Here is a 22219-nt window from a genome sequence, read left to right as displayed (position 1 = left end):
AGCATGGCACTGGCACAAAAACAGACACATAGACCAGTGGAACAGAGTAGAGAGCCCAGATATAGACCCTGAACTCTATGGTCAAATAATCTTGGACAAAGCAGGAAAAAATATACAGTGGCAAAAAGACATTCTTTTCAATAAATGGTGCTGGGATAATTGGACAGCTATGTATAGAAGAATGAAACTCGACCATTCTCTGATACCATACACAAAGATAAACTTGATATGGATATAAAACCTCAAAGTGAGGCGGAATCTATCAAAATCCTAGAGGTGAACATGGGCAGTAACCTCTTCGACATTGGCCACACCAATTTCTTTCACGATATGTCTCCAAAGGCAAAGGAAACAAAAGTGAAAATGAACTTTTGGGACTTCATCAAGATCAAAAGCTTCTGAACAGCAAAGGAAACAGTCAACAAAACAAAGAGGCAACCCACGGAATGGGAGAAGATATTTGCAAATGACACTACAGACAAAGGGCTGATAGCCAAGATCTATAAAGATCTCCTCAAGCTCAACACTCAGAAAACAGATAATAATGTCAAAAAATGGGCAGAAGACATGAATAAACACTTCTCCAAAGAAGACATAAAAAAAGACATTTTTATATAGTTTCTTCAGTTATCTTATTTTTGTGTCTATGGTAATATGTGCATATCACATTATACATTGAAAATCTAAATTTTACATTTAATTTTCAACAGTCAGACTTAAGTCCCAAATGATGGAGCATTTCATATGAATAATTATTTTAACTCCATTCAGAATGTAGCTTATGTAATTGTCCTTAATTAATTCAGGGTTTTTTTTGTTGGAGTAGTAAGCTCTTGAAATTAAATTTTAAAAAATTTTCAGGGGCACCTGGGTGGCTCAGTTGGTTAAACAGTTGACTCTTGATTTTGGGCTTAGGTCCTGATCTGAGGGTCATGAGATCCACTGTGGTGTTGAGCCCAGATTTGGGCTCCAGGCTGGGTGAGGAGTTGGGCTTAAGAGTTTCTCACCATCTTCTTCTGCCACTACCCCTAAGAAAAGGGAAAAAAAAGAAATTTTCAAAGTACAAATGAAATATGGGGTGTAGGTAACATTTCACTTGAAATATTTTAGTGTGTATTACAGTATCCCACTATGGTCTGAGGATAGCCTATATTTTCTTTGTATGCCTAGTATAAATGGCAGGAAGGGGAAGAAGAAGAAAAAGGTCCAGGTAGATTATATGAAGAAAGAAAGGAAGGAGGGGTGGCTTTATGGCTTGGAACAGCATGGAGTCTGCTTGGGACTCTCTCCTTCTCCTCTGCCTCCCTCCCAGCCTCCACACTCACTTTCTGTCTCTCTCTCAAATAAATAAATAACTCTTTAAACAAATACAACGTTTGACAGAAAAAGAAGAAAAAATAAGGGAACTTTTTAAAGAATTTTAAATACCATCTCTTTATTCATATACAAACCTGTATTTGGTGTATCACTACCCAGCTCCCATAATACAGTCCCTGATAACTGCACTTGTGTTTTCTTCTTGTATGAGAATTAACCTGTACAAGTGCTTTCACTTTTTTAATCTGTATAATGTTTTGATGAGATACCTGATTTTTTTTTTTATGTTTTGAATTGGGAAAAAAGGGTTAAGTTCTTTAATTAACTTTTAATTACTTGAGTAGGTAATACAGTGATACTATTCAAAATAAGAAGTTTACAAAGTCACACAAGTGAAAAATTGTAATTGTGTCTCTTATTTACCTGGTTGCCAGAATGGCTCTCAAAGAATTTTTATTAGTTGGTTTTTTTATTTTCCCCAGTTTTCTTTTTGCATATACAGGTAACAGAAATGTTCTTATTTCCTTTTTGTTTTGTATATAGTTTATTATATATACTTCAGTACTAGGGAAACTCCTAGCCATTTTCCAAAATGTAGCTTTACATCCAAAATGTATTATTACATTGTTTGGGATTAGTCATATTAGAAACAACCAAAAATTTCATACAATATTCATGTAATAGAGCAACACTACACAACCTTTTTAAAGAATGGAATCTCTATAATAGGTAATGATATGGAAAGATCTCTAAGATATATTTTTGCACTAAGTTAAATATAATGTGAATAACTTATGTGTGTTTATGTCATAAAGAGTTGTGATGGAATAGGAAAAGGAAGTTAAAAACTGAGTAGATTCTTTGCATTCTAGTTTATGCATTTTATATATCAGTTGAAGTTTTAGTATTACAACAGTGATTTCCATTTTTGAAAAATGTGATTTTTAGATTCTTTATAAATGATTTTTTGCTGTTATTCAAGATAAGTAGATGATTACATCAAGAAATAATGTTTCAATAAAGAATATCTAAAACATAAAGCAAAATCCTACAATAATAAGAGCAATTTATCTGAGACCATGTGCCAGACTACTAAACTTTAAATATATTATCTTATTTAATCCTTAGAAAATTCTTTGAGATTGACATAATTCTCATTGTTTTATAGCCAGTTTATTTAAAGACATATTAAAGACATAACAGTTTATCTAAAGACATAATATGTCTTTTATTAAAGACATATTTAAAGACATAAAGGCATTCACACTTTTAATGGTAAAAACCCAAGTTCTAACAAATTTTTCCTTTTTTAGTGTGTAGGTTATTTGATGTTCATGGAAACTTGAAAATAGGTAAATAATTTAAGTTATAGAATTCGATATTTATCAACCAGATTTAGCATATTAATTACATTATTTAGATATTTGTATTTTTATTTATTTTGTTGTCTGCTTGATCTTACACGGATTGAGCAACACCATATATCAGTCTACATCTTTCATTACTAATATTTTCTTGGATATATTGCAGTTCTGTTTTAAGATTGTTGTTGTTTTTGACATAGATGAATCTCATAATTGTATACATCCTTTAACATTTTTATATGTTCTTTTTGTCTCAATGTCTAATGACTTTTAGGCTTACAACCCGTGGTTTCTTATGGTTTCCATTTGCCTGGTATATTATTTGTGCGTCCTTTTCTTTACCCTTTTAAATCATGTTATGCCCCTTGGTTTCAGTAGAGTTGATTTTTCCTTTGTGATCCTATATGAAAATCTCTTTTGTTATGGCATTTGAGTTAAACTTATTTGTATAGAGTACATGATAGATTTACTTGGTCTTGGTTCTGTCATAATTATTTATTTTCATATGTTTTTAAAGATATTTATTTATTTATTTATTTGAGAGGGAGAGAAAGAGCGCACAAGTAGGGGGAGCAGCAGGTAGAGGGAGAAGGAGAAGCAGGCTCCTCACTAAGCAGGGAGACTGATGCAGAGTCCTGTGATCATGACCTGAGCCAAAGGCAGATGCTTAACTGATTGAACCAATGAGGCGCCCCAGCGCGGTTTTTTCATTATATTTATTTATTTATTTAAAAATCTTTCATTATGTGGTTGCTTTGTATGCATGTAGCTTAGGTTTTTAGGGAAGCTGTATTTTTGTTCTCATTTAATTTTAATGTTGATATAATTCTAATAGTCTTCTATTCCTTTGGCCATTCTTTAATATTAAAATTAGTTAAAGTAGTATTAAATTTTCTGTTCTTAACCCACCCATCCTTACCTTCTCCTCTCCTACCTGATTTTAGTCAGTGTTATCTTTCTGAGTGTTTACCTTTGTACCATCAAGATTTCTCATACCTATACTACTTCATTTGGTAGCTCTAAATGATATTCTTTGATGTACTGTTAGTATATGTGAGGTAATCATGAACCTTCTTAGCCTTATGTTCATTGTCCTTTTACCCACCCCCCCACAGTTTTTATTTGTTGGTTTTATCATTTTTTCATTGCCATGGCAGATAACATTTGCATTTGATTTTCTTAACCTTATTTCTGTATTTGTTACAATCTTTTCTCACAGTAAATATATTCAGTGTTGATTACCAGTCTGTTGCTTACCGTTTCTTTAGTTATCTCGTTTGGCTGAAGTTCATCCTCTAGAAATTTTCCTCAAGAAGTAATAGTTTTGAGTTCTTTCATGTTCAAACAGTTTGACTATATTCCATTCTTGAAAGATAGATAGTTTGGCCATATATAAAGTGGTTTGGATCCGTTTCTGGGTTCTCTGTTCTGTTCCATTGATCTGTGTGTCTGTTTTTGTGCCTGTACTATACTGTCTTGATGATTACAACTTTGTAATACAGCTCGAAGTCTGATATTGTCATGCCATCAGCTGTGGTTTTCTTTTTCAACATACTTCGGGCTATTCAGGGTCTTTTCTGGTTCCATACAAATTTTAGGTTTATTTGGTCCAGTTCTGTGAAAGAAGTTGATGGTATTTTGATAGGGATTGCATTAAATGTATAGACTGCTCTAGGTAGTATAGACATTTTAACAATATTTGTTCTTCCAATCCAAGAGCATGAAACATTTTTCCATTTCTTTGTATCTTCCTCAGTTTCTTTCATGAGCATTCTATAGTTTTCTGGATTCAGATTCTTTACGTCTTATGTTTGGTTTATTCCTAGGTATCTTATGATTTTTGGTGCAATTGTAAATGGGATTGACTCCTTAATTTCTTTCTTCTGTCTCATTCTTAGTGTATAGAAATGCAACTGATTTCTGTGCATTGGATTTTATATCCTGCCACGTTGCTAAATTCCTGTATGAGTTCTCGCAATTTTGGAATGAGGTCTTTTGGGTTTTCCACATAGAGTGTCATGACATCTTTAAGAGTGAGAGTTTGACTTCTTTGCTGGTTTGGATGCTTTTTATTTCTTTTTGTTGTCTGATTGCTGAGGCTCAGACTTCTGGTACTATGTTGAACAACAGTGGACATCCCTGCCATGTTCCTGACCTTATTGGAAAAGCTCTCAGTTCTTCCCCATTGAGAATGATACTTACTGGGGACTTTTCATATATGGCTTTTATGATATTGAGGTATGTTTGTTCCCTTTATCCCTACACTGTGAAGAGTTCTTTAATAGTTTTTTAAAAAATATTTTATTTATTTATTTGACAGACAAAGATCACAAGTAGGCAGAGAGGCAGGCAGAGAGAGAGGAGGAAGCAGGCTCCCCACTGAGCAGAGAGCCCGATGCAGGGCTTGATCCCAGGACCCTGGGATCATGACCTGAGCCGAAGGCAGAGGCTTAACCCACTGAGCCACCCACGTGCCCCTATGAAGAGTTTTAATCAAGAAAGGATGCGGTACTTTGTCAAATGCTTCTTCTGTTTTGAGAGGATCATATTGTTCTTGTCCTTTCTTTTATTTATGTAGTATATCATATTGATTGATTTGTGGATGTTGAATCAACCTTGTAGCCCAGGAATAAATCCCACTTGTTTGTGGTGAATAATCCTTTTAATGTCCTGTCGAATCCTCTTGGCTGGTATTTTGGTGAGAATTTTTGCATCCATGATCATCAGAGATATTGGTCGGTAATTACCTTTTTTGGTGGGGGTCTTTGTCTGGCTTCTGGGATCAAGGTAATGGCTGCATAGAAAGAGTTTGGAAGTTTTTCTTACATTTCTATTTTTTGAAACAGCTTCGGAAGAGTAGGTATTAGTTCTTCTTTAAATGTTTGCTAGAACTCTCCAGGGAAGCCATCTGGCCCTGGGCTCTTATTTGTTGGGAGTTTTTGATTACTACTTCGATTTCCTTGCTGGTTATGGGTCTGTTCAGGTTTTCTGTTTCTTGCTGGTTTAGTTTTGGTAGTTTATACTCCCTAGGAATGCAACCATTTCTTCCAGATAGCCTAATTTGTTGGCATATATAGTTGCTCATATGTTCTTGTAATTGTTTATATTTCCTCAGTGTTGGTTGTGATCTTTCCTCTTTCATTCATGATTTATTTGAATCCTTTTTCTTTTCTTTTTGATAAGTCTGGCCAGGGGGTTATCAGTTTTATTAATTTTTTGTGAGAACTAGTTCCCAGTTTTGTTGATCTGTACTACAGTTCTTTGGTTTCTGTTTCATTGATTTCTGCTCTGATCTTTATTTTTTCTCTCCTCTTGCTGGGTTTAGGGTTTATCTGCTGTTCTTTCTCCAGCTCCTTTAGGTTAAGGTTAGGTTGTGTATTTGAGAACTTTCTTGTTTCTTAAGAAAGACATACATTGCTGTATACTTCCCTCTTAAGGCCACCTTTCCTGGGTCCCAAAGGTTTTGAACAGTTGTGTTTTCATTTTCATTTGTTCCCATGAATTTTTAAAATTCTTCTTTAACTTCCTGGTTGACCCATTCATTCTTTAGTGTGATGCTCTTTAGCCTCCATGTATTTGAGTTCTTTTAAATTTTCTATTGTGGTTAAACTCAAGTTTCAAAGCATTGGGGTCTATAAATATGCAGGGAGTGATTCCAGTCTTTTAGTACCAGTTGAGACCTGATTTATGACCCAATATATGATCTGTGCTGGAGAATGTTCCATGTTCACTTGAGAAGAATGTGTATTCTGTTGCTTTAGGTTGCAGTGTTCTGAATATATTTATGAAGTCCATCTGATCAAGTGTGACATTGAAAGCCTTATTTCCTTGTTGATCTTCTGCTTAGATGATCTGTCCCTTGCAATGAGTGGGGTGTTAAAGTCCTCTTCTATTATTGTATTGTTATCAATATGTTTCTTTAATTTTGTTATTAATTGGCTTATATAATTGGCTGCTTCCATGTTAGGGGCATAAATATTTACAACTTTTAGACCTTCTTGTTGGATAGACCCTTTAATTATGATATATAGGAAAATTGGGACAGCCACATGCAGAAGAATGAAACGGGACCATTTCCTTACACCATACACAAAAATAGACTTGATGAAAGACTTAAGTGTGATACAGGAATCCATCATAATCCTAGAGGAGAACACAGGCAGCAACTGCTGTTACCTTGCCTGCAGCAACTTCTTCTTTTCCTTTTTTTTTTTTTCCCCAAAGATTTTATTTATTTATTTGACAGAGAGAGAGATCACAGGTAGACAGAGAGGCATGCAGAGAGAGGGGGAAGCAGGCTGCCCACTGAGCAGAGAGCCCAGTGTGGGGCTTGATCCCAGGACCCTAAGAGCATGACCTGAGCCGAAGGCAGAGGCTTAACCCACTGAGCCACCTAGGCACCCTGTCCACAGCAACTTCTTGCTAGACACGTCTCCAAAGACAAGGGAAACAGGCAGAAATGATCTTCTGGGACTTTATCAAGATAAAAAGCTTTTGCATAGGATAGGAAGCAGTAAAAAAAAAAAAACTAAAAGGCAGCCTATGGAATGGGAGCAGATATTGCAAATGACATATCAGATAGAGATAGTATCTAAAATCTATAAAGAACTTAACAACACCCAAAGAACAAATAATCCAATCAAGAAATAGGCAGAAGTCATGAAGTGACATTTCTTCAAAGAAGACATCTAAATTGCCAACAGACACATGAAAAAGTACTCCACGTCACTTGGTATCAGGGAAATAGAAATTAAAACCACAGTGAGATACCACCTCACACCAGTCAGAATGGCGAAAATAACAAGTCAGGAAAACACAGGTGTTGATGAGGATGCAAAAAAGGAGAACCCTCCTACTCTGTTGGTGAGAATGCAAGCTGCTGCAGCTACTCTGGAAAACAGTATGGAGGTTCCTCAAAAAGTTGAAAATAGAGCTATTGCACAACCCAAAATTGCACAGTAGGAATTTTCCCCAAAGATACAAATGTAGTGATCCTGAGGGGCACCTGCACCACAGTGTTTATAGCAACAATGTCCACAATAGCCAAACTGTGGAAAGAACCCAGATGTCCATCAACAGATGGATAAAGAAGATGTGGTGTGTGTGTGTGTGTGTGTGTACATACACATCACACAATGGAATTCCACACAGCCATTAAAAAATTAAATTTTGCCATTTGCAAGGACATGGATAGAACTAGTGTATATTATTATGCTAAGTGAAATAGGTCAATCAGGGCAAAAACAATTGTATATGCTCCTCAATTACGCTGTGAATTAAGAATTTAGGGAACAAAACTAGAATATCGTAGGGTTAGAGAGGGAAAAGTAAAGACTAAGAGAGGGAGACAAATCATAAGAGATTCTTTTTTTATTTTTTTAAAGATTTTATTTATTTATTTATTTATTTATTTATTTGTCAGAGAAAGAAAGAGCAAGCGCGAAAGCGAGCACATAAGCAGGCAGAGAGGCAGGCAGAGGTGGAGAGAGAAGCAGGCTCCCTGCTCAGCAGGGAGCCCGATGTGGGTGATCCCAGGACGCTGAGATCATGACCTGAGCTGAAGGCAGAGGTTCACCCGACTGAGCCACCTAGGTGCTCCAAGAGATTCTTAGGATCATAGGAAACAACTTGAGGGTTGCTGGAGGGGAGAGGGGTGGAGTGATGGGATATCTGGACGCTGGACATTAAGGAGGGCCTGTAATCTAATGAGCACTGGGTGTTATATAAGATTGATGAATCACTTACCTCTACCTCGGAAACCGGTAACATGTTATATGTTAATTAATTGAATTTAAATTTAAAAAATTAAAAGGATGTAAAGTAAGTTGGATCCTACTTTGAGGATCTTGTTTGTGGTGGTTCTGTTTTATAATATTGAATATTGCTGTTGAGAAATCTGGTATAAGCCTGAATTATTTTGCTCTTTATAAGTGATTTGATCTTTTTGCCTAGCTGTCCATACGATTCTTTATTTTGGAATACTGATAATTTTATAATGACTGAGTTGGTGTTGGGGTTTGGGTCAATCTTCTCTGATATATAACATGCTCTTTCTGCTTATATGTTTGTGTCTTTATTTTAGTGTATGTTTGTTTCTTGTTTCATATTCATATTTTAAAATACTGTTCCCTGCTATTGTTTTGTCTTTTTGTGGGAGGGGAGAATGTTGTCCAGTATGCGTTCGTTTGATGTCCCTTGTCTGGCATATCTGTCATTTTCTTTCTAATCCTTTTAGCACTTAAATTTTCTTTATTTGCTTTTGTCATTGTCAGTCTTTGTGTCCTTCATTTTATTTTCCAATGCCTGTTCACCATTGTTCTCCTTTCTGTCTTTATCTCTCTGATTTCTCTACTTTTCCCTCAATTTTGCCACTCCTTTTTAAGATCTCTTTTGTCTTGCCATCTCTTGTTGCTTTGTGGTTTTCCGAATAGACATAGTTACTTCATTAAATTTTTAAAAATTTGTAGCAAAAATTTTGGATACTATTTTCATCTGCCACTGCTCCATGGTGTTTTTGTCAGAATTTTACGTTTTCCTCCTTTTATCTTATTTTTGTTTAGATGTAAGTTTCAATCATAGTGAAGAGCAAGTTGGATTTTCTTGGGCTAACTCTTTTGTACAAGGCGCATTTTAGGAAGGATTGCCAGGATAATCTTATATCCTACTAACTGGTTTATACACCTTTTTGCTGGGCAGAAGGCTTTCTGTAAATGTGACTTGTGTGTCTGCTTTTTATATGTAGCATTGCCTAATTTGCTTCTCAGTACAAAATGAAGTCTGGGGCACTTGTGGGATCCTTCTTGCCCCAGCTTCTCTACCTGTTTTTATAAACAGAGTATGTAGCTTTGCACTTCAGGATGTGTCTTTCACCTTTAGAATGCAAATTTTTGCTCAGACTTTCTAAGATCTGTTACTGTTGGGTCCATTTGACTTCTCTGATCTGCTTCCAACTACATGTCTTCTGTCTGAGCTTGGCTGCTTTGGGTAGTGCTGTCATATGTTGTAGAGTCTGTGGATTTTATCTGGCTCTTAGTTTCAATGAAAATAAATTTTTAGAATTTGGTTGTTGTGGCTTTGGATGAGTCCCAGCAAGAGAAGGGGAAAATGTTGACTTATGTAGGCTGATCATATGGGAACTTCTTTTTTACTATTTAAAAATAACATCCCACTTTCTTTGTTCTGAAAACCTAACCTAAATTTTAGGCACAAACAAAGCAATAGAGCATGGTATCTCTGCTGGGAGGAGTGAAGATGAGAATGTTATTTAGGTGGTATCCGCTGTTTGTCAAATTACAATATATGGCTTTAAAGTATTAATATTCTGTCTCCAGGAAAATAAGGGATAATCCAGGGCTACAGTGAAGAGCTAGACCCAAAAGCATTTTAAGACTGAAAAAAAGATACTTTCTTTGGGGTTCTTTGCTTTTCTCTCAATTACTAAATTTCTGAACTTGGTTGTCCATTCTTGGTTTTCAGTGGTTTATTGCTCATCTCTCTTATAGGGATCCAAAACATTGCTTAAAAGATACCATGAATAAAAGTAATGTAGCATTGTATGTCAACTGTCCAAAAAAAAACATGTTAAGATTTATATGCTTATTTTTAAAACATGTTCCCATCTCTTTTTAATTAAAAAAAAAAAAAAGAAAAAACAGCTAGCAATTGATCATCTGTTATGTATATTATAATTTATGAGCATTTAAGGTAATGTAATGCATCCAAATTAGATGTTTCTGAAAAATATAACCTTGTAGCACACTCTACTATAGATTACTTAGGTTATTTTGTAGATTTCAGAAAAGAATCAAGTCTCAAATGTGACTAAATAACTTCTAAACGTGTGAAAACCAGATTTAATGTTTGAATATATATGATTGTCCACATTTTCTAATTAGGGACACTATTCTATATTATATCATTTTTGTGCATTATAATGTTTCTCATTGTTGTTTGAGATCACTTGTGTGGTAAAATTGCACATACCGTCAGGGATTTTTTCCTATCAAAATGAAACTACGAGGATATATCATTTGTAGTAACACATGTGTTTTGAGTTATTTTTCTGATAGTGCTGATGGATTTACTCTGAACCATCCTTTTCTCCACTTATCCTTAAATTCAAAACCAGCATGTTCTAGAAGGAACTTTGCCTTGTAATAGTCCTTAGAAATAGTTGGACTTTCCTAAAGTTGAACTCTTAAATATTACATGTGTCCCAAGAAGTATCTAGAAACTTCTCATTTCCCTCTTTTCGTTGTGGTATCATTTCAACTGTATGTATTGAGTGGTTAGCCTCAGAGGATCATGTAGTATTAGGAACCTAATGTATTTATCCTTATTTAGCTTATTGATGCAACCTTAACTCCCAAATGCAGATTATGTCACTATTTGTGGGCTCATTTTATTCAGTATTTTTTTCCCCTTTTAGATCTATTTTCTATTTTTTTCTTGGTGTTTTTTCCCCTAAAGGTTTCAGAATTGACAAGTGAACAAAATAAATGCAATTGAAATGTTAATAGGTCTGTCTTGGATCAAAGACCCAGCTTCCCATGTGATACAGACCATTTTACCTATGATTTAACATTTCAGTGTGGCAGGAGAGGAAATGGATGTTATCTTAGAAATTGAGGGAGACAAACTGTATGAGACTATTGACTCTGGGAAATGAACTGAAGGTTGGGGAAAGGGAGGTCGGTGTGGGGGATGGGGTACTGGGTGATGGAAATTAAAGAGGGCACGTGATATGATGAGCACTGGGTGTTATATTCAACTAATGAGTCATTGAACATTGTATCAAAAAGTAATGAGGTACTATATCTTGGCTAATTGGGTTTTAAAAAAAGGAATAGAATTCTGTTAGAGTTTCAAACTTTTTAATGTTGTTATTAATTTACTAAATAACACATTTAGGAAGGGTTTAAGTCAGCTGGTGTATGTTATAAAAGAATTACCTGGGTGGCTTGTTGAAAAATAAAGGTTTCTGGGCCCTGTATCTAGATAATGTTGTAGTTTATGAGTTTGAAGTGGGCCCAGGAATTAGCATTTTGACAAGTACTTCTGGTTTTTCTCATACAGGTCTTCTTTGGACTGGCCTTTGAGAAAAACTGCCTTAGAGAAATTCTACAACTGAAAATAATGTACAATAAATGAATTAATTATGTCTTGTTAAAAAAAAGCTCATGTATGAAAGTATTCCACATTAGAACCAGTATATGTGACATCTTGATTTTATTCATGAGGAATTAAATTTCCCCTTCAAATATTTAAGGATCTAGATTTCAAGGTGTAACTGTAGAATTTTTCAAGATGTAACTAATTTTTAAAGAATTGTTAAAGATCTTTATTTCCTCACACATTTTCTAGCACCTTGCATCTGGGCAATGGCAAATTAGTTGTGGTCATTTTTTAGTTCTAACTAGATATGAAATTTCATGTATCACTTGATAGTTAAACATATACATTATGGCATGTAAAACTACATTTTCTTTCAATGCTCTATCTTGACATGGATATGAAATGAATGAGTTTAATTTAGTTAAACATTTATTATTCAGTATACATATCTGAAAAGATAAATTGCAAGGAAAATAACTATTAGATCAATAGCCAAGTCTTAGTTTTAGGGTTATTCTTTTAAAAAATTTTGGTTTTTTTTAAAGTTTTGATTTTTAAGATAATAGGAAGATAATAGGTGTTTATTGTTATTTACAGTGTGAGTATATACCACATACTTGTAAATTAATATTTTTCCTGACATATTACCAAGCATAGTTTTACATGATCTGACTTTAGTTGTAAACAGAATTGTTTTTTGGTAATCTAATTTTTTTAAGGGATAAATAAAACTTCTTTTTTTTCTCTTTCAGTACTGTTGTCCAGACATGATAAATAACTTTTTAGGACTGGCTAAAACAGAATTTTCAAGTACAGCAAATAAAAACAAGACTGTTGATTCAGAGAAAGGAAAATTGATCATGTTAGTTAATGACTTTTATTATGGAAAACATGAAGGAGATGCCCAGGAAGAACAGAAGACTCACACAACTTTTAAATGCTTCAGTTGCTTGAAAATTCTTAAAAATAATATTAGGTATGTAAAAACTTACTTTCATTTCTGTTTGAAAATTGGAATGCCATAGATATAAATGTTTTATCTTTATCTTATATTTTTCTGTCATTCTAGATAAACAATTTTAATTTTTTCTGCTAAGGACAAAGGCAGATTGTCCTGTTGAAAAGCTTTTGTTCTTTCTTGTAATTTAGAGTTGATGCCTGGATTTACTTAGTTGTATTTGTTTAAGATAACTTAAGAAAGGACAAACTTCATTTCAAATAAGGGGAAATTAACTTTTTCCCTGTATTATCACTGTTTTAGGAATTTTCATGAGATATTTCATTTTTAGCTGCGTTTGAATTTTATGTTTCTTCACAAGAAGAACCACTTGAGTATGTCCAGTTTGACCTCCTCCATACTAATCTTACTTAATGCTCAAGTCTTTTAATTCAGATTTATAATTTTTAGAACGTTTCGCTTGCAGGAAAAGTGATCTTCTTTAGAGAAGTACCAGTTCTAGAAACAGATTTGCTTTGATTTTAAAATTTAACCCCTTTAAAAATTAGAAATTTAATTTACAGTGGAATTTTGAATTTTATACATGTATGCTTTAAATTTTAGGAACTTTACTTTGTGATCTTTGAGTTTCATGGCATATTAGTAACTGTTATCCTATAAGTGAGTGTGCAACAAGAACAAGGTAACAAGACATACTGATTGATATTTTTCAGTGGTTATATAGCTTGACATTTATATTAGGTAAGGTTGTTTTTATACCATTTTATAATAAAAATGTTCAGACATGCAGCAAAGTTGAAAAAATTTTACAGCAGATAACTTGTATGCTTATCACCTTGATTCTGCCATTACCATTTTACTATCCTTGCTTTATCATATATCTGTTCATTCTTCTTTTAAGCTAGTTTTTTCTTGTGCCTTTCAAAGTAAGTTGCAGACACCATTATACTGCCCTTAGATGAGTGTGTATGTTTGTGGAAACATACATATGTTTGTCTTTATTAACTTTGTAAATAGCATTCTTAAGTACCTGTAGGGTACTTCTGGATGCAGTATTTATTTCATTTTCTTGTGAGTTATTGGGTCCAAAAAGAAGCATATAGAAAAACCCTGAAATACATCGTGATATACTCCTATAACAATTATTAAAGCCTTGTTCATGGTGGTGCTTTATAGTTTCCAAATTGTTTCACATGTTATTTCATATGAGCCTTCATATTTCTTTATCTCCTTTAAACTTTAACGGCCATCAATAGTTAATAATTTAACAAGGGATATTGTACTTTGTGATATAGCCCTGAAACAATGGAACTCTGTCACCTTTTTCCATATTCATAGTAAAATACACCAGAAAAATCATGTTAGTAAATATGGTGATAGCATAGAAATATGTTTCACTGACTTAGTTCCGTGTTATATTTAAATATGTATATATCAGAAGTTATTTCAGCAATAGCTTTTGGCTTTTCCTTTGAGACTAGCCCACTTAATATTAAACGTATGAAAATTAAATTCCTTTTTTGTTATTATTTTAGAAGAGTAGTTACATATTTTTACAGTACCAGAATATTTCAAAATTTAAAGCAAACAGCATTTATAACATCCTGGAATTGAGCATTTTTTGAAATACTGATTGTTTAGGAAACATAATCTTAATGGTAAATTAATGGTAAATGGTAAATACTTTGTAACCAAAGAAGTTTTATATTTTAAACAGTAAAAATTGGAAAGACAAATTGAATGGTGTTTGTAGAGAATGGTAGAAAACTAATAGCTATAGATTTTTATTCTCTGCCTTGTCAGCATAGTGTGGTATGATTTTTTTTTTCCTCCTACATTGAATATCACCAAAAACAGTTAGGTTGATTTTATTCTGTGAACATCCTTTTAAGAAGTTTGCTTTTATGTTTCCTTCATTTCCATCTGTTGGTTTAAGTAGCTTACATTCCCTATGCGGGCTCATATAATTGTGAGAAAGCTTGCTAGTTAAGAGATTATTTTATATAGATACTCCTTAATTGCTTAAAGTTGTGGGCTGAAAGTTTAATGGCTCGTGACCTTTTTTCTATATATAAATATTTAGCCAATATTAAGATTTTCTGTAAGTGTTTGTAGAGCTGGGGTTAAAACCAAGGAAGGACAAAAAGATATGTCAGTGTGCCATAACCTGTTCAAGAGAAGTACTACTGTGGAGGTGTGAAAGATAGATAAACGTTATAGCCTTCATGGTGACTGCTATCCAGATTGATGACATTATCACTTACTTTCAAGATTCTTTCCTTTATGGGCTAAAGTGAATAATTGTTAATAGTTGACCCAGACTAAAAATTGTTACAACTTTACTTTCAAATTCAGCAAAAAGCTTCAGTAAGCTCGTTTAAATAGGTATTCCCATTTATATTGCACTCTTTGTTGTTGAAGGTCATAGTTCCTGCTCATAAGAAGCCTTTTAAGGAAGCTGAAATAGCAGAATGTAAAACTGAAAAATGGACAATGCCTACAAAGGGCACAGTCTGCAAGTTAAAATGAACAGTCTGTGCTAACAGTAAACCAGTATCATTAAATAAAACAAAAGGTTCTTGTAATTGTAGGCATTAAAATTGCTATTACAGGCATTTAGAAACCAAGACACAAGTAAAAATACCAGTAATTTGTCTTTTAAATAGCTGGAATCTATTGTATATCTTCATGGCCCTAAAAGATTTCTCTTATGATTGTAGCTGCTTTTGGTGGTAGGGTTTCCTTCCTTTGAAGTATTTTATTTAAAAATGTAAATAGTATTCATGTATGGAAAAATACCCTGCTTTTTTAATCTTTAAAAAAATTTTAATAATCTGAAATGATTAAGAATTTGAACAAATTAGTGATATTTCAGATTAATTACATTGATGAATTCTTTTAAAGCAAAGATGTTTATTTAGCCACTTAATTGAAAGTGATTATTTAAAACACATGGTTTGGGGCGCCTGGGTGGCTCAGTGGATTGGGCCACTGCCCTCGGCTCAGGTCATGATCTCAGTGTCCTGCGATCGAGCCCCACATCGGGCCCTCTGCTCGGCGGGGAGCCTGCTTCCCCCTCTGTCTCTGCCTGCCTCTCTACCTACTTATGATCTCTCTCTGTTTCAAATAAAATAAATAAAATCTTTAAAAAATAAAAAAAAATAAAACACATGGTTTTCTAGAGGATTTTAAGGCTTTTGGGATTTTATTTTGAATAATATATCTGTAGTTTTAAGATTTAGACTCAGATACTTATTTGTTAGATTTTTGTTTTTAAATCTAACTTTTGCACCTGTTGACAATCATTTATAGGTTTATGAACCACATGAAACACCATTTGGAACTTGAGAAGCAGAGCAGTGAGAGCTGGGAAAACCACACCACCTGCCAGCACTGCTATCGTCAGTTTCCCACACCATTTCAACTGCAGTGTCACATTGAAAGCACACATACACCCCATGAATTTTCTAGTAAGTTACAGTTCTACTTAAGTATTGGATATTATCAATTTTGATAATGTAAACTCTGAGAAAGAATCTTGTTAGAAACGTCAGACTAAGAAAAAGACTGGGATTTTGGGGGGCAAAATTGGAAAAGTCTTAACTTATCTAAATTTTTAAAACAAGTCATTGAAGTTCCTCTTATAAATCATTAAAGTAAATAACCTGTGCATTATAGGTGGGGAACTAAATTAAAAACTTCAGATCATTGTTTTCAAATATGAAATTAATGCCCTTCTTTTAAACTTGAATAAGAAAAGTAACTACAGTCATAGTTAAAATCACATATTTTGGAGCTAGATAGCTTGAGTTCAAATCCCAGGTCTGCCTATTAATACAGCTGTGTGATCTCAGGCAAGTTACTTAATATTTGAATAGTGGAGATAATAGAAATATCTGCTTCATAATGCTGTTATGGGAATTAAATAAGCTAATGTAAGTAAAGTTCTTAGAACTGTGTTAGGCATACAGTTAAAAACTGTGTAACTGTTATCACCACCAATACTGTTGTTATTTTTGTTGATATAGATATATAAAATGAATACATATATATATATATATTTGTTTTGTTTGCCTGGTGAAGATACCTTTTTTTTTATTGAGGTATAAGTGACATATAGTTTCAGTTATATAACATAATTTGATATTTGTGTGTGTGTGTGTATGTCTGTATCTATATCTTAAAATGGTGTAATGTCTTTCTCCTCCCCACTTTTAGCCATTTGCAAAATCTGTGAATTATCATTTGAAACGGAGCATATTCTTTTACAACATATGAAGGACAATCATAAGCCTGGGGAAATGCCATATATTTGCCAGGTATACACATATTTTATTGTTTACTTAGTGTTTGTTTGGTTTGTTTGTTTCTGTTGTCTTGATTTTCAGATTTCAACCTACTGGGACCCAGAGGCCAGCAAATTTTTTCTGTAAAGCACCAGATATAAAGCTCCTCAGGCTTTGAGGGTCATATAGTCTGTGTTGCAACAGTCACCTCTGCCATTGTAGCCATAGACAACAAGTAAACAGATGTGATCCAGCTCTGTGTTTATTTATTTAAACTCTATCTTTGCACTAATGATGTACTATATGGTGTCTAACAAAACACAATAAGAATTAAAAAAAAAAATCTATGAACACTGGAATCTGAATTTTGCATAATTTTCAAGAGCCATGAAATATATTCTTTTATTTTCCTAACCATTTAGATAAATTTGGTTACTAAAATTAAAATTCCTCTTGTAAACTATTTATTAAAAAAAAAAAAAACTTTGGCATAACTCATGTATTATCTGTGGTATCAGCAGAGAGTTGAAATTGGCCCATAGGCCATTTTATACCTACTCGTGATTGGACAAAGAAAAGCCCTGTGGCAGTAAGACAAGCATAGGGACTTATTTTACCATATAGGGGAGAATGTAGGCATACAAGGGAAGTACGAAATGCTTTTCGTTATAGAGAACCCTACCAAATGCTTTGGGATTAGCATTTTTTCGGAATTTGAAGAAGAAATAGAAAAAGAAGATAAAAATACATTGCAGTGCCATAGCTTGGAGGCCATCTATAATCTAAAGGAAGGTGCTGTTTTATGACGAAAGAAAGAAAACTTTACAGAACAAGAGGTGTTAAAGTGTGAAAATTCAAGTTAAGATGGGGGTGGTAAATAAAAAGAAGGGAGCCTAGTTGTATTTTGGGAAGTATCCCTAAACTTTGACAGATAACTTTTCTGTCTCAAAGATTATCTTTTGGTGTTTACATTAATGAGATTCTTGGTTATGTAGGTATCAGAGCTGAATGAGAAATAGTTGATGTTCTTCTAAACAAATGACTTTATCATTATTACTTTGTAATTGCATATCATTATACATTTTCAAGTTAAACTAAACTTTCTTTATTTGTAGGTTTGCAATTACAGATCATCATTATTTTCTGATGTAGAAACTCATTTTAGAACATCCCATGAAAACACTAAGAACTTGCTGTGTCCATTTTGCCTCAAAGTTATTAAAATTGCAACACCCTACATGCATCATTATATGAAGCATCAGGTGAGATTTACCAGTTCTTATTTGTTCGTGTTGTTTTAGCAAAAAGATTGTTACTTAGGACATTAGTTAGGTTTGTTCTGCAAAGGAAGCAAGATTTTCCAAATGACATGATTAATTTGGAATTTATGCTGAATTACTTACAAAACTTCCACTTCTGGGGCGCCTGGGTGGCTCAGTGGGTTAAAGCCTCTGCCTTCGGCTCAGGTCATGGTCTCAGGGGCCTGGGATCGAGCCCGCATCAGGCTCTCTGCTCAGCAGGGAGCCTGCTTCCTCCTCTCTCTCTGCCTGCCTCTCTGCCTACTCGTGATCTCTCTCTGTCAAATAAATACATAAAATCTTTAAAAAAAAAAAAACAAAAAAAACTTCCACTTCTTTTCCTTCCTTCCTTTCTGTTGATGTTGTGACTCACAAGTGAAAATTCTGAAAGATAGCTAGAAATTGGAAACCTAGGATTGAAAGGGAAAAGGGCAGATGAGTAGAATACCCATAAAATTTGATATTTCAGAGGCCAAGAGTGGGCATGGGAATGATTTTAAAGGTAGTTATCAGGGTAAAGGTGAGCTTGAACTAATAAGAAAAGATTGAGGATTCATAATCTTGTTTTCCTTCCAACCTAATTTCCATTTTTTATCTTCTTTATGATGAGGATAAATGTTGTTATCTTTGACCAGACGTGGTCTTTTATAGCTGCCAGTGATAAAGGGAACAGTAATGACACTTACTGCTTGGTATATGAACTCTGCCAAAGAACTGTATTTAGGTCATCACCTGTTTTGTGGATGAATTCTGCTAGTTTTGCTATATAAATTTTTATACTTATATTATATTGCACCAGTATTAGCTTTTAACACCCTTTTCTTGAATTCTGATGTTATGCTTACTGTTCTTTTCCTGGAGCAATTAAACCATCCTTTGTTTGGGCTGAAAACTTTTATGTAACCCTGATCCTATTCTTTTTTTTTTTTTTAATTTTATTTATTTATTTGACAGAGAGAGATCACAAGTAGGCAGAGAGGCAGGCAGAGAGAGAGAAGGAAGCAGGCTCCCCGCTGAGCAGAGAGCCCGATGCGGGGCTCGATCCCAGGACCCTGAGATCATGACCCGAGCCGAAGGCAGAGGCCTTAATCCACTGAGCCACCCAGGTGCCCCAACCCTGATCCTATTCTTAAGTGTGCTTAAAAGAGCAACAACAGTGTTTTGTGTCTTCTTTTTAAGATTTTATTTATTTTTTCAGAGAGAGAGAGAAAGAGTACAAGTAGGCAGAGTGGCAGGCAGAGGGAGAGGGAGAAGCAGGCTCTCTGCTGAGCAGGAGCCCCATGTGGGGTTCCATCTCAGGAATCTGGGATCATGACCTACGCCGAAGGCAGCCGCTTAACCAACTGAGCCACCCAGGCGCCCCTCAACAACAGTGTCTTTGACAAAATCAGAAGTCACTGGATTTACTGAATCTGATCATGTAATCAAGTTTTGCCTCCTCCCTAACCAGCTCATTGCACTTTTTTATTATTGATGAAATTGGCATGCTAGTTGGTGCTCTCTTTGCTTTCAGTTCTGATCATTCGATTGTCATGAAATCAGGTTGTCGTTTTTAACTTGGAAAGATCATAAAAGTAGAATTTCCAAGTGAAATTTTTTTACATTTTTATTTAAATTCCAGTTAGTTAACATAAAGTGTGATATTAGTTTTCAGTGTAGAATTTTGTGATTCAACACTTATTTAAGATACCCAATGTTCATTACAACAAGTGCCCTCCTTTATCCCCATTACTATCTAACCCATCCTCCTGGGCACCTCCCCTCCTGTAACCATCAGTTTGTTCTCTACAGGTAGGGGTCTGATTCTTGGTTTGCCCACCCGCCCCGTGTTTGCTTGTTGTTTCTTAAATTCTACATATGAGTGAATCATATAGTAATCGTCTTTCTCTGACTTATTTCAGTTAGCATAATACTCTATAGTTCTACCTGTGTCACTACAAATGGCAGGATTTCATTTTTTTATAACTAATATTCCATTGTGGGTGTGTAAAATGTATATGTGTATATATATTTATAAAATATATTATCAAAGTGAATATCCAAGTGAATTTTTTTATCCAGTTTTATCCTCTTTATCCAAGTGAATTTAGTATCTCCTATGCTGTGGTGAAATGTTGGGATGATACTCATCTTTGAGAAGTTCTGGCAAAATCTTTCTATTCTAGGTTTCCCCAACAGTTTTCCATCAGGTGTTAATGGATGTTTCCCCCCAAACGGTTACTAGAAAAGAAAGAAATTTGGTAAATACTTAAACAATATCAAATAGTTTTGCTTGTCTGTTTTTTAAAACAGGACTTCTCAGAGCTTTTAATATGCTAATGAATATTGTAAATCTCCAAGCAACAGGTATAGTGCTTATTAGTTCCCATTATTTTTTTTGGCCCTTGAGCCCTTTGTTTGCATAATATGTATTAACATTTTTTGAGGAATAGAGTTCTGGAAACCCTATTCTTGGTACTCTTTATTTCATCTTTGGGCTTAAATTTGAATGGGAGAATGAGATATAAAATGGTAGTGCTGTTTCATTATGGATCTTTTATCATGATTTTCCCCATGTGCTTTCTTAAACTCCAGAGTGAGATGTAGAAATGGGAAGAATGATAATTATGAGAGAGATGTGTGGACCCACTGTGTGGGCTATGTGATTTATAAGGTTTTTATACACTGAGTTATATGTTTTGTCTTGCGATTGTTGCCAGTTTTTCTTTTTTTTATATGGAATATTTAGGAAGGTAAACAGAGTAAAGGGAGGGGAATCTATTAATAAGGATCATCAGCATCCTTCAAGATATTTACAATTTGCGTAATTATTTTTGAAGACTGGAACACCATAGCTGAGTAGGACTATAAACTTATAGTTAAGATTACATCATTAGTGCGGTATTAGACAATAAGAATTGTTGGTTCTGTGGCTCATTTTATTGTCTTCAAAAACTTTGGTTGTAACTTTCTTTTAAAAAGCTGTATTAAGAGCTCAGTGGGTTAAAGCCTCTGCCTTCAGCTCGGGTCATGATCCCAGGGTCCTGGAATCGAGCCCTATGTCAGGCTCTCTGCTCGGCGGGGAGCCTGCTTACTCCTCTCTATCTGCCTGCCTCTCTGCCTACTTGTGATCTCTCTCTGTCAAATGAATAAATAAATAATCTTTAAAAAAAAAAGCTGGATTAAGTCTCGGGTGATTTTAGAGTTAACAATCCTTGTATGACTTTTAAGAAAGAATAAAAGTGATTTCAGATGTGTAAGATATGTTCATTAGATCTTTAGTAAGAATTTTAAGCAGTTAACATATGAAGTTACTTACCTTATGGCAAGTATTTATCATCTTCACAAGTATTATCATCTTCACAATCACCATATGTGTACTATTATTTCTAACTTTTAGGTGAGTCAGAGTTTTAGAGAAAGCAACCTGCTCAGTGTCCTACTACCTAATAAAAAGCAGAATTAAAATTGCACTTCAGAGCCCAGGCTTATACTGCTTTTCCACAGACCCAGATTTCACATTGACCTTAGGTCTAAGGGTAGAAATTACGTATAGTCAGAATTAACTCTTAAATCCCTCGAGTCTCCCAAACAGCGTGGTATATGTATCAAAAAAGTACAAAACAGATCATTAGTCCTCTAGCCTTGGAACAGATCACTGTTTCATTGACTGAACATGATGTTATTTTAAAATGTACTGTTTATTACTTTTATTGCTTTGAAATGCATTCATACACAAGAGACATGTTTAAGACTTAGGTCCAACTAAGAGAATAGAGGATTAATTAGCCTATCTCATGACTGGACAAATGTTCATTGAATGGAATGGCAGACGTTTTGAACTAGTTAAATTGTACCTGCTTCTCATTTGTACTTTCTCTATCAGTCTCTTGCTTTCTGCCT

General features: G+C 34.4%; 1 protein-coding gene across 13 annotated transcripts in view; it reads left to right on the top strand.

Annotated features, from left to right (window-relative positions):
• The window catches only part of ZNF280D (zinc finger protein 280D), a 135850-nt gene that overhangs the window by 45129 nt on the left and 68502 nt on the right, over nt 1-22219 (top strand). For all 13 annotated transcript variants that reach the window (XM_032342670.1, XM_032342668.1, XM_032342669.1 and 10 more), the window contains 4 exons: nt 12548-12771; nt 16066-16223; nt 16972-17072; nt 18155-18301. In XM_032342670.1, the coding sequence (XP_032198561.1) occupies nt 12548-12771; nt 16066-16223; nt 16972-17072; nt 18155-18301 (630 nt within the window). The remainder of the gene's footprint in view (nt 1-12547; nt 12772-16065; nt 16224-16971; nt 17073-18154; nt 18302-22219) is intronic.

This window comes from Mustela erminea, chromosome 5 (assembly GCF_009829155.1).
Source record: "Mustela erminea isolate mMusErm1 chromosome 5, mMusErm1.Pri, whole genome shotgun sequence".
Classification (NCBI taxonomy): domain Eukaryota; kingdom Metazoa; phylum Chordata; class Mammalia; order Carnivora; family Mustelidae; genus Mustela; species Mustela erminea.
Note: the sequence above shows the minus strand (reverse complement) of the source record. Positions and strands in the feature narration are given on the sequence as shown.